This window comes from Nothobranchius furzeri, chromosome 4, assembly GCF_043380555.1.
Source record: "Nothobranchius furzeri strain GRZ-AD chromosome 4, NfurGRZ-RIMD1, whole genome shotgun sequence".
Taxonomy (NCBI): domain Eukaryota; kingdom Metazoa; phylum Chordata; class Actinopteri; order Cyprinodontiformes; family Nothobranchiidae; genus Nothobranchius; species Nothobranchius furzeri.
In genome coordinates this window covers 84,206,489-84,219,073 of record NC_091744.1, presented here as the reverse complement: position 1 = coordinate 84,219,073, position 12,585 = coordinate 84,206,489, and the positions used below count along the sequence as shown (strand labels likewise).

Genomic DNA, 12,585 nt, shown 5'->3' with positions numbered 1-12,585 from the left:
GGAGAAACGGCCGGCTGCTACCACTTCAACTTTAGGACAAACTACCAGAGTCCCGAAATGAAAAACTCCGTCAGAAGTCACGGACAACAGAAGACGTTTGGACCTTAAAAACAGCGACTGGTGTTTAGTGCCGTCTCGTTTCCTCTGGCATCTTGGGTTTCTGGTTCTGGTGGGTGCAGATCCATGGAAGTAAACCTGGGGGGTGGTATCACGTGACCTTGTTTGCAGATACGCTTTAGCAGCTTTAAAGGACCTAACACTGGTTCAAGGAACACTCAAGGACTTCTAATGAGCCTGTAGGGAGCAAAAGACGACTAAAAGAGTCAGGAATTCGTTTGTTTTGACTTTGGGACAATGGATTATCAATCAATCAATCAATCAATCAGATTTTATTTATAAAGTGCTTTTCAAGCAAAGTGCTACTCAAAGTGCTTTACAAAATGACCCCAAATTCCCATAACAGTTTAAAAACATTAACAGACATATGCACACACACACACACACACACACACACACACATCAGTAAAAACGTACATTCGGCTGAGTCCAGATGAGTGAGGTAAGGCAAGGAAATGCCATCAGAGGAGCCGTCTGCCCCGGCAGCATCAGGTCTTCCACACTAAAGCCTGATTCATGCTTCTCCGTCTGCGTCAGTGCAGAGACACGCAACGCCATTATCCGTCCTTGTGGGCCTGCCGGAGAGCTCCGCAAGGACGGACGGAGTCGAGCTCTCTTTTCTAAACATCCGTCCGTCGAGACAGACAACGCAAGCTTGTGATTGGTCAGGACGCCGCTGTTGGTTACAGCGCCGCCATTGCAAAGAGAGCCGAAGATAACAAGCGGCAGACACGGAGAAGCTTGAAGAATACCTCGCGAAAAAACTCTAAAAATATGAACGTTTAATTCTCCCGTGATTGGAGGAGTGAAAAGATACGCAGCAAGCGTTTTATTCGTGGATGGAAATGACAGGAAACGTGGGTTTAGAGGTGGGGAGCGCATGAAGAGGTGGGAGAATGAGAGACAAATATGTCCGTGTTAAAAGTCTCTTATATACAGAAAAAACACAATATAAACACACGATCTTGGGCCGATGCATGACAGGATACCACAGAACAGTGCTACGCCCTCTGTTGTCCTGGAGGGGAATTGCTTTGCAACACTCCCCAGGAGACGGAGAAGCATGAGGGCTAAACGCTTCCGTCAATCCGTGCGTGTCTGTCCCTTGCGGAGCTGACGGAGAAGCGTGAACCAGGCTTTAGTCAGGGTGCTCAGAGGAGAGGAAGCATAGACCCCCACCTCCACTCAAACACTACCTGTAGAGCGCCCAGGAAGCTACAGTCGACCACCGCCCCCGGGGCAGAGGGCCCCTACAGAGGAAACACTGGATTCAAATGAGTAAAAACATGAAAATAAAACAGCTAACATAAATGACAAAAGTAAGAAAATAAGTAATAAATAAATTCATATGGACAGTAAAATTATAATATTATTGAATAATGAAACTGCTAAAATATAATCATATAAAACATGCAAAGCCAGTAATAAAATATAATCGTGTAAAACGAGAAATAAAACTAATACATAATTAGATAAAAGCTAACCTAAATAGGCGGGACTTGAGCCTGGACTTAAAAACATGAACGTTCTCTGCGGCCCTGAGGTCCTCCGGCAGCTCGTTCCAGAGTCGAGGGCCTAATCCTGGAAGGACGCCTTGCCGTGAGTGTGTGTCCTGACTTTAGGGATGACTGGGAGATGCCCGCCAGAGGAGCGCGGAGGCTGTGAGGTTTCATATGGTAAAAGCAGTTCTGAGAGATAAGAAGGTCCAAGACCATTAAGACACTTAAAAACCATCAGAAGAACCTTAAAATAGATCCTGAAGCACACGGGGAGCCAATGCAAAGATTCTAAAACCGGTGTAATGTGCTCCAGCCTCCTGGTCTTCGTCAGGACACGTGCTGCTGAGCTGATTACACAAATCGAGTGTTTTTTTTTTTTACCGGAACACGGATTATGATCACAAATCAGCAAAGGTAAGACAGGCTTTATGCTGTTGAGCTGTGTTGTTCTCTGATTGATGTTTGTGAGTTTTCATGGTATAGAAATGAGACTGGTGTTGTTTTAAAGAAGAGAATCGTGGCTGGCTTTCTGGATAGGATCATATTTTGTTGTTGCTACTGTGTTTTCCTCAGGTGAAGCTAGCGTTTTTTTACTTCTGGTTGATTTAAAGGCTTAGTGTGTGAATTAGGTGTTGCTGAGGTGTAAAACAATGTCTTTATTGTTTAGACTAGCTTCTTCCCGTTGTGTACATGTAGTTTGCGTATATTGGTGAATATTAAGCGTGGTTTAGTAACGACTTTGAAACCGGAAGTAGTTCCGGAGCCGTTACCGGGTCCGTCAGGTACAGGAGGTTAAAACGGGTTTAGACATGGGCTGAGACAACCAGCTGAGCTGCTAAGCTAAAGGCTAAGGGCTGAAACATGAAGGTAGAAACCAGTCCTGTCTGCGATTGTGATCGGGAATGTCGTCAGTTTGGGGAATAAACATGTTGGAATCCGCTCTGGTCTGGCATTTCTCCAGGACACGGAGCTAGCACACCTCCCAGGCATAAATCATGTAGCCTAAAGCTTTTGCTGTGTTCATAAACCAAAGACAATGTCATGGTCTGCGTCTGCCCTCATGTGTCTCCTTGTGTTCTCCATTCGTCTCTAGGTTCTCCTGTTGTGTATCCTAGCACCCTCTTGTGTCATTGTCTACGTCTTCCTCATGATTTCCCAGAGCTGCAGCCCCTCTAGGTTTCCTCCCCCCCAGGTATCTCCCTCCAGGTCCTGTGCTCCCCGTGGTCCTCCTTAGTCACGCCCCTGTAGTTTCTCTTTCTGTGTTCCCAGATCTACAGCCCTCCAGATCATCTCTCCCAGGTCCTGTGTTCCTTAAGTCTTCCCCAGTCACTCCTCCTCAGTTTTTATAGTTTCAGCTTTTCATTTTATTAGTCCCTTTAGTGTGTTTTTTCCCACCGGTGTTTGTAGTTTTCCTTCCCTTTAGAATATTAGTTATGTTGCTGCTTTTCTTGTCTTTAGGTTTTACTCTTAGGTCATGTTAGTTTCCTCCCTGATTAGTTTATTGTTTTCACCTGGTTCTCTCCTCACACACCTGCAGCCCATCTGCCTCCCATCATGCCCCCGTATATAAAGCCCTGTCTGTGTCTCAATGTCTTGTCAGTCCATTTTTTTTGTGGCAGCGTTGTTTTGTGCTCTATGTGAGCTTTTGTGCCTCGTCTCTTGGTTCGTGCTCTATGTGAGCTTTTGTGCCTCGTCTCTTGGTTCGTGCTCTATGTGAGCTTTCGTTCTCCTGGTGTTCAGGACTTTGGTTTTTGGCTTCCTGCCCTTTTTGGATTTTTTGGTTCCTCATCCTAATAAAAAGGATTTTACTTTTAAACCACTCCTGCCTCGTGCCATCTGGTGTTATCTGCATCTTGGGTCCTAACCTCCTCCTAACCTGCAACGTCATAAAGATTTATTCTTCTTGCCCGCAAACCCTTTCAGTAATTATTTAACGTGTCCCCTCCATTAGTCCCTCAGAACATGGTTATGTAGTCTCATTTGTCATCGTGGGAAAGGAAATGACAGAAGCTGGAATAAGAGATGGGAAATGAGCTGTACTATCAAATCACCTTTAGAAAAGCCTTTTTTTTTCTGATTTCGTGACCAAAACAGAACTGGATGTAAGTTTTTTTTTTTACCTGTGACGCCCGACGTAGCATGAAATGCTATGAATTGTATAAGTCTGGTTGTGAGCAGTGGGGCTGCTGCCTGTGCACTGATCTGTAGACGGAGAATCACGAGTCTGGCTGCAGAAAACTGCTTCAGGAAGAACCTATGCAAGTTCAGCCGAGTTTGCTGCATCATTTAAAAACAACTTTATTGTGTTGTTTTAGGATTCAACCTCTGATTTTCTCCTCTGTCCTCCCCTCTACCCCAGCGGTCGACTGCATGGTCTCAGACTGGTCCGACTGGTCGGAGTGCAACAAGTCCTGTGGTAAAGGCCACACCATCCGCACGCGTATGATCAAACTGGAGCCGCAGTTCGGGGGCAGCGCCTGCCCCGAGACCATCCAGAGGAAGAAATGCAAGATCAGGAAATGTCGCACAAAAGGAGGAGGTGAGAGGTGAAGATGTGACTAACCCCTCCTTTCCACCAGAGCCGTCAGCAGCAAGTTACTAGAGCTGAGGAAAATAATTGATGAATCGGGATGCGGACATAAACAATTCTGCATCGTAGAAGAGTACGCCATAATCAATTATAGTGGAATGTAGTTTTGTTTTTTAACGGCGGCACCAGCGCAGCATCCAAATCTGTCAGGGTGAGCGTCCTCCACATTTACCAAGTGGTTCCACCTTAATGTGGTTCTGCAGGGCTGAGCGCTAGAGTTGTCACCTGAGACCGAACCGGAACCGAATCAGCCCGACTGGTTCTGTTAGATTTGGGCCGTGAATTATGTTAATTGAGCAGGTTGTCACGCGGCGCGCTCCGCTCGCTCGATCAGCGACTGAGAGAGGGAGAGAGAGACTGCTCACACACGAGAGAGGATCGGAGGACACTCCTCCAAACACGCGTTATTATTTTCATAATTTAATTATTGTTTCTCCTGGAAGCGCTCAGTCAGACCGAGTGTTGTGATGCTGGGAGATCCGGTCTTGTGGAGGGGGCGGGGTCAGTGACGGCGGCTGCACCGTAATCGTCTGTCTCTTATTTAGGGACACGGAGAAGTTAAAAGGAGAGAGAAATAGAAGATAGAAGTTCTTGTTCCACTTTATTCGTTTGTTTCTTGAAGGTAAACTGATGTTAAATTCAGCTTAAAGAGAAGCTGGGAGGAAACTTTGGTTCATTTTAGGTTACAGGAGGTCTTGTCTCCTATCTGCTCCTCCAGAGACAGCATGGACATGAGGGTCACACGGTGAGGGAGACACAGGACAGGTTAGTGGAAAGGTTTGTAGTTAGCTGGTTAGTGAAGGAGATCCATCAGATGGGTTATTTAATCCTAATCCAGCCCACAGCCTTCTGCTGGTGTTATCAGGAAGAATAAAACACACATCTTAAATATGATTGGAGGTGTAGAATTTGTTTTATGTTTTATTATTTTCTGCATCAAACAGAACTTGATTCATTCTCCAACATTTCAGAAACGAACCACTGGGTTCAAATAAAATAACAAACAAGTCAAACATTTCATTTGGTGTTATTTCTGACACCCTTCAGCTGTGGCATAAACATCTGACGCTAGAGCTTCTCAGAGACATTAAACACACACATCATGGGCTGCATGGTGGCGCAGTGGTTAGCACTGTTGCCTCGCAGCACGAAGGTTGCAGGTTCGAAACTGCGTGGAGTTGCGTGTTCTCCCCATGCATGCGTGGGTTTCCTCCGGGTTCTCCGGTTTCCCCCACAGATCACAACACGCCCTGTAGGTTATAAATTGTAAGTCACTTTGGATAAAAAGCGTCGGCTGAATAAATAAACATAAACATATATGAACCCATTATGGATTTTATTATTACATCATGTGTCCTGTAGGTTTTCAGTACTTTTTTAGATTTTGTGAGTTTTTGCAAAGCGTGTTTTTCTCAGCCTGAGGCGTGGTGTTGAACGAGGAAACAGATGTTTTACTTTGTTAAATCTTCTTAAATGTTTAAAATGTTTTGTTCTAACCTGTTGTGAATGGAGAGCTTTTGAGGGACGGCAGGTTGTCAATTACGTTTTTGATAAAAAAATAAAAAGCAATTATCTGACATCTTCTATTTATCGATGAAAACAAATCAATATGAAATAATCGTGATGCATCGGGATATCGAATCGAATTGAATCGTTGACCCAATAATCGTAATCGAATCGGGAGACAAGTGAAGATCCACACCTCTACAAGTTACTGCAGCAGCACGTCTTGCTCGCGTATGCGGCTGCTTGGCCCTTCCCACGAGACGCGCGAAGCAGCAGGGGACAGTGTTGCCAACTGTTTTTGACTGAAAGTAGCTGAAGTTCCCCCCAAAAGTCGCTAGATGTCACCAGATGACGTCACGTGCTCATTTGCATACTACACAATGACGTCATCTGGTTTGTGTGATGACGTCACAGCGTTTGCGTCATGACGTTACCGGTCTTGTAAAGTAAATCAAATAAAACCCGTGTGATTTTATTTTAAAAAATTATTTAATATTTTTTTAAATATTTTATTAAAATTAAAAAAAACCATAGAATACAAAACAGCAGCCTTTAAAACATCAAGGAAAGATGGCACAAAACAATAGAAGGAATATTTCTATTTTGTCTGAAGAGAATGGAACTCTTAAACACAAAAATATTAAATTGATAGGAATGGCTGTATGATTGAATTCAAATGAATTTTCTCGTAGTTTAAGTGCCTTGAGATGTAGTCTTCTGTTGTGATTCAGTGTTATATATTGACCTAAAAGATAATATATATATATATATTGTTTTTGTTTGGTTTAGTTGTTTTTAGTACTTTTGTGTAAAAAGAATCCGGCCGTATTTAGTATTCAGAAACGTTAAGTGCAAACTGCCAATGACCTGAGGTGTTTGTCTTACAGTATTATTGTTTTTTATAAAAGTTTTAAATGTGCTACGTTATTGAACTCATCATAGAGTTCCAGTGTTCCTTGAATGCACCACAAGTGGTGCGAGAAGCCATGTGTGAGTGTGACGCTGCCTGCCAGTGCCAGCCGAGCTCAGCTGTCGAAATGCGGCAGGACGTTGGAAGGAGCGGTCGCCCTTTATGTAGCTCAGGTGGCTATCTCAAATAATGGACTTATGAAAACCCACAAAAGGTTTGATTGGTCAACGGGGGTAGCATGATCATGCTGCACGCACATGCGCAGATTATTTTCTTTCTGATCCTCTGGAGGGTCCTGTTGCTTCAGATGCCTCGCTAATCTGCAGGTAAAGTCGGCTACAAAGTTGTAGTCAAAGTAGCTGAGGGGGGTCAGAAATGTCGCCAGATTAGTCGCTAGGCGCCTTTTTGAAAAAAGTCGTTAAGGGGGTCTGAAAAGTCGTTAGAAATGGCGACAAAGTCGCTAAGTTGGCAACACTGGCAGGGGAGCAGCTGTCACCGACAGAGCACAAAGTCACGCGACATTAGCAAAATCACGCGTGACTTCATCAGTAAACACAACAACAAGCAGGAGAAAACTACAACATGGCTCCAAAAGGTTTGTGTTTTATGTTCTGTCCGTTTTATAATCGCCAATACGTTTATGTTAAGTCAGGGAATATCCCAATTCATCGTCCATCATGGAAAAACCAAGGAGACCGCTAGCTAGATGATAACTTTTTTTTAAAGTAAAGCAACCGGAAGGCAGTACATTTTCTGTATTCTGAAAATCTCGGGAAGCTTCGCTCCGTTTCCGCGTCCGATTTCCTGTCTTTCCTTCCCCAAAAATGTTGACCTTGACCCGTTTCAGAGGCGTAGCGCGTAGAAAATAGAACCGGCGCGTAAGGGCCGCGACATGCTGCTCCTGAGATGCGGCCGACTCGCGCTGCTGACGGCTCCAGTGGAAAAGGTTCTGTTGACCATAGCGGTTCCTATCAGCAGCTACGACGTGCTGCTGACGGCTCCGGTGGAAAGGAGGGGTAATGCAGCGCTCTGCATGTGCAGCTGTTTGTTTGGTCTGCAGCCTCCTCTGCTGTTTGTTTTTGGCTCAGGTAACGGAGCCACCAGAGGTACCGGCGGTGCCGGAGGGCCCGCGGGCTGTCGGATGCAGCCGTGGACCAGCTGGACGGGCTGCACTAAACCGTGTGGAGGAGGGATGCAGGAGCGCTTCAGGACGGCCAAGAAAAGGGCTAAGGGCAGCTGTAAGGACCGGAGGGAGATCCGTGTCTGCAACAATCATTCCTGCTAGGGGGCGCTGCTGAGTTACAGACAGGAGGCGTGAGATCACTTTTAAATGAAAGGATGGTGGGAACTGACTTTTTGTTAGTTTCACACTAAATCAGAGGAAAGTGGATTAAATGTTTAGTGAAGCTTTTATAGAGAATTAGAATAACTTTTATTTGTTGCACATTAAGATAAAAAAGGAAAGAAGGAACATTAAACACACTAACAACTTAGAAACAGCGAATTTGTTGAGTTTCCGGTGCAGTCTGAAGGCCTGGCTCACGTTTGAAACTGAGAAACGAAAAAGAAAATAAATTTTGATGCTATTTTTATTCCTGTAAAAACATCCAGATGTTTAAATGTTTGTTTGGTTAAACGGATGTTGGATTTCAGACCGGATTAAACCGGTTTGGCTCTGATTCTGCATCAGCGGGCCGTTTCAGTTTTAAAGTTAGTTTTATCTCAGATCTGCTGCTTCCACGTGATCAGCGCTAATCCTGATGTAGGGAATGAAACGACCGATGGTTTCAGCGGATTGAGGAGAAACAGACTTTATTGTTTTGCTGTTTTAGTGAAACAGGAAGCCTCGTTACTTCTCCTACCTGTGATAACTCAAACCTTCTTTCCCCGATGAACACGTTTAACTGTTAAACGTTTTCTGCCTTTGGAGCTGGTATTTATATCCTGTTCTGTCGTTTCAGCCGATGTAGCATAAGCCTGCGGTAGCTTTCAGTCGGAGGGTTTTACTTTAGCATGTGCAGTCTTGGGTATTCTGCTTTATCAGCTGTAGTTATGCTCTCAGAGCTGATCAACCAGAGCTTTTCCTAAAACAACACGACGGTGGCCTGTGAGAATCCACGAGTCTCTCCTGGATAAAAACTCAACCTGCAGTAAATGTTTCTGGGCGCTCTCTACACGTTTTATTCTCATGTTTTGTTTTTATTGCGTTGCCCTGTGACCTGTAACGGTTTGAGCACTCTTGTTGGATAAAAAAAGTGGTTCTCTGTAGCTGTTTTTTTTTTTCGGGGCTCTTTTTATTTTTCACGACCGTTTTGTAAGAAGCCACCTTTACAATAAAAATGTGTAAATGTGACTTTGGATTGTTTTTTTTACTCATCAGATCACGTTTAAAAACAAGTAACAGTTTTTATATTTGCAATATTAATTTCTCTGCACCTCCAGTAAGGGTCTCAGGGAGCTCCAGCAGGCGAGAGGCGGAGCCACCCTGACCGGTCTCAGGCTCAGGGACAGGTGGGCACGTCCAACCTTTCTGCTTCATCACCTGAGCTGTTGGAGGAATTTTGGAAAAGTTCCTGAAAGCAACCAGAATAAGTATTTCTGCAGCAACGAGCGGTCCTTTGCTTCCCGGTGTACTTACAAAGTCCATCCACTAGATGGAGCTACGACCATGTAGAACACCAGTTCAGTAAACTATGAAACATAAACTTTAGATAATCACAAATCTCTCACTGGTATAAGGAACCTCTCTCCCAGTTTCACTCACCCGTAGGAAGAACAGAAACCAGCCCATCAGCCTGTTTCTTCAGACGCCCAAAACCTTCGCCCACGCCCTGAGCTGCTCAACAGTGGTGAGGTGGTCATAATTTTTTGTCTTTAACTTGATGAAACTTTTCTCCTCAGCTGCAGTTTGGATGAATTCTGAAGTGAAACCAGAGACCTAATCGGATGAATGACGTGCTGCTGTTGCATTGTGGGTAAATGATTCCAGCCTTTTGGGTTCAGTAAGTGTAAAACGTATAAACCTTCTTTTTCTAGGTTTAAATTGTTCATTTTAAGTATAAAAGTAGCTTAAAATTAACAATTTGGCTTAAATTAATTGAACATTAGTCTCTGTTGACATTTAAGAACAAGCTTAATTGACCGGGTTTGTAGTTTCACATCACTTGGACCAGTTTTTAAAGCCGGACCGAGCACAAATGGTGTATCTCAAGATTGCACAGCATGTATGTGTTTCATAGAAAAGTGACACTGGTTATTCAGGGAGGCATAATGAATAAACCACTTTTTAAAGCTGGAGGAGGTTTTTCTGTTTTTCTTAATTTCTGATTTAAAAAAAAGTTGTATCTTGTTTTCAGACTGAAATTTCTTTTTATTAATACATTATTGTCATAAATTACAGGCATGGGCATGTGTCGTAGTCACTGAAATAATAACTCATATATGGGGGGCAGCAGTTGTTCAACAGGTTGCGTTGCGCGGGTTGTCCAGTAATCGTAAGGTTGCAGGTTTGATCCCGGCTCCGGACAGAGAATTCTGCTGTTGTGTCCTTGGGCAAGACACTTAACCCGCCTTGCCTGCTGGTGGTGGTCGGAGGGACCGGTGGCGCCTCTGTCAGTGTGCCTCAGGGCAGCTGTGGCTACATCGTAGCTCATCCCCATCAGTGTGTGAATGGAGGAATGATACACTGTAGTGTAAAGCGCTTTGGAGTCCTTACTCTGAGAGGCGCTATACAAGTGCGGGTCATTTATCATTTATCATATGATGCAAAATGAAAGAAACGCCCTCTAGTGGCTGGCCGCAGAATGCCTCATAGGTCCAGCCCTCTCCATGGTAACAAGTGGGATGTTATTATTCAGACTGAAAACACAAAAAAAAACTGATGGTATTTTAAGGTTTTTGTTGATTCATAGCTCAAACCTTCAAATATGTGATTTATCTATATATTTTTACTTTATTTGTGTTTAGAGACGTTTGATCTTGTTATCTACCTTTGTGGTTTGATAGTCCCGCTGCTAATATTTTAACATCATTTTTAAAGTTTATCTGGGAGGATTTGCTCTTTGAAATTCACACTATTCTTAGAGCTGAAGTTTTTTCCTATTTCTGTTTGCTGAAAAGCATCTCAGGTGCTTCAGACCCAGAGCGATCAGCTGTTCTCCAGAGAGGAGAGGCTTTTTTAGGCATCGTGGGTAAACGCTTGTGAGTAAAATGCACGAGAGCAGAGGAGAAGGAGTCTGAATCAGAAACAAGTTAATGTTTTCACTTTTAAACAAACATGATGATGTAAATGTCGTACAATGTAGGGAATTGGTGTCAGTGTTGTATATTTAAATATGTGTTTGTTGTGTTTCTGTGCAGATTTTTTTATTTGTTTATTTTTATGACTGAGTGAGTTTTCCCCACTGAGATCACAAACAAGTCAGTAACTCACTTCTCTGACAGGAAGTACAGTAGATGGATCTGGATAGTGGTTCCATTAGTGTGCCTGAGCAATGTGTGTGTGTGTGTGTGTGTGTGTGTGTGTGTGTGCGTGCGTGTGTGTGTGTGCGTGCGTGTGTGTGTGTGTGCACGCATCACACCAGGGATGAAGAAGTTGCAGACTAAGTGACCTGGTTTGCAGCTCTTTGAACTTTCTCTTGCTGCTCCGTTAACTGGTAGGATCCCAGTTTTCCCTCCCAGCCCGGTTTCTCCAGCTTTTGCTTCTTTTCCTGGTTTTTTTTTCTTTTCAGAGATCAAAACCACAAAGTCTGGGACGTAGATCCCATGTGGATGAGAGGGTAAAAATGGGGCATCGTTAACCCTGCCGTCCTATAAATAGCTCCCAGTCTGAACAGAGTTCATTAATTAATTCATTCATTAATTCAAATACAAACCAGCTGATTCTCTAGGTTATTTAAATATTTAATTCATACTTCTTATTCATCACTAGGGTTGCTGGGAGCTGGTGTGTCACTGACCGCTGCTTCTATCTTCATCTACCCCAAATGAAGGATGTGTAAAAGTGGAAAAGCTTGCTAACTGTGTGACGTTTGACGAGCCTATTGCCCTTCACAATGCCCCCTAAGTTCCTGGGTCACTCCCCCCCCCCCCCCCCCCCCCCTTACAATAAAAATAAACATGACTCCCTGAATTCTGCCAAACACAGCAGCTCTGTGATTGTTAGGGCATTTTGGTGATGGCAACAGTCGGTCTATTTGGTGTGTGTGTGTGTGTGGGGGGGGGGGGGGGGGGGGGGGCCTTATTAGATTCGTGATGAATGTGAGTTGTTAAAGAGCAAGTCACCAAATCAACTTTTTTTCTGATAAACTATATAAATGGGTATAAAAGGACAATTTAAAACCCACACTGAGAGTCCTTGAGACAGATTCCCTGTGTTGTAACTGCCTTCTGTAATTTTGTAAATAACAGGTCTGTGTAGCTAAAACTAATGTAAATGTAATTTTTTCAGCCTCTTGCCCAGCACTCCCTTAAAAATGAGGTTTTTAATCTCAATGGGACCTTCCTGGTCAAATAAAGAATGAATAAATAAGGCTTAAATTGATATCACACACACACACACACACACACACGCACACAGAGGTACGAAGGTAGGCAGGTGTGTATGTATGTAGGTAGGTAGGTAGGTAGGTAGGTAGGTAGGTATGTAGGTAGGTAGGTAGGTATAGATGGTAATTTGTAAAGTAAATTAGTAATGTGAGACAAGGGGGTGGGATTGAATAAGCACTTACCTCCCTTTGGACAAAGACTTCTTTTTTATTGGTACATCTTTTCTTTTCTACTATGTTCATAGATTTAAAAAAAATATTTTGTCTTATGTTCAAATAAATGTTTCAATCAATCATTCAATTAATCAATCAATCAGTCAATCAAATTGACCTCATTCAGATGTGAAATTAAGTATCTCTCACCAGTAAAAGTACATTTTTATTAGAAACACGTTTAGATGGGAGTCCCACAAACTG

At 43.5% G+C, this 12,585-nt stretch overlaps 1 protein-coding gene across 1 annotated transcript in view; it reads left to right on the top strand.

Annotated features, from left to right (window-relative positions):
* spon1b (spondin 1b) overlaps positions 1–8,173 on the top strand; it is a 123,505-nt gene extending 115,332 nt beyond the window's left edge. Inside the window, exons 15-16 of the mRNA XM_015965240.3 lie at positions 3,976–4,155; positions 7,711–8,173. Of these exons, the coding sequence (XP_015820726.3) occupies positions 3,976–4,155; positions 7,711–7,907 (377 nt within the window). The 3' untranslated portion in view covers positions 7,908–8,173. The remainder of the gene's footprint in view (positions 1–3,975; positions 4,156–7,710) is intronic.
* The last annotated feature ends 4,412 nt before the right edge of the window (positions 8,174–12,585 follow it).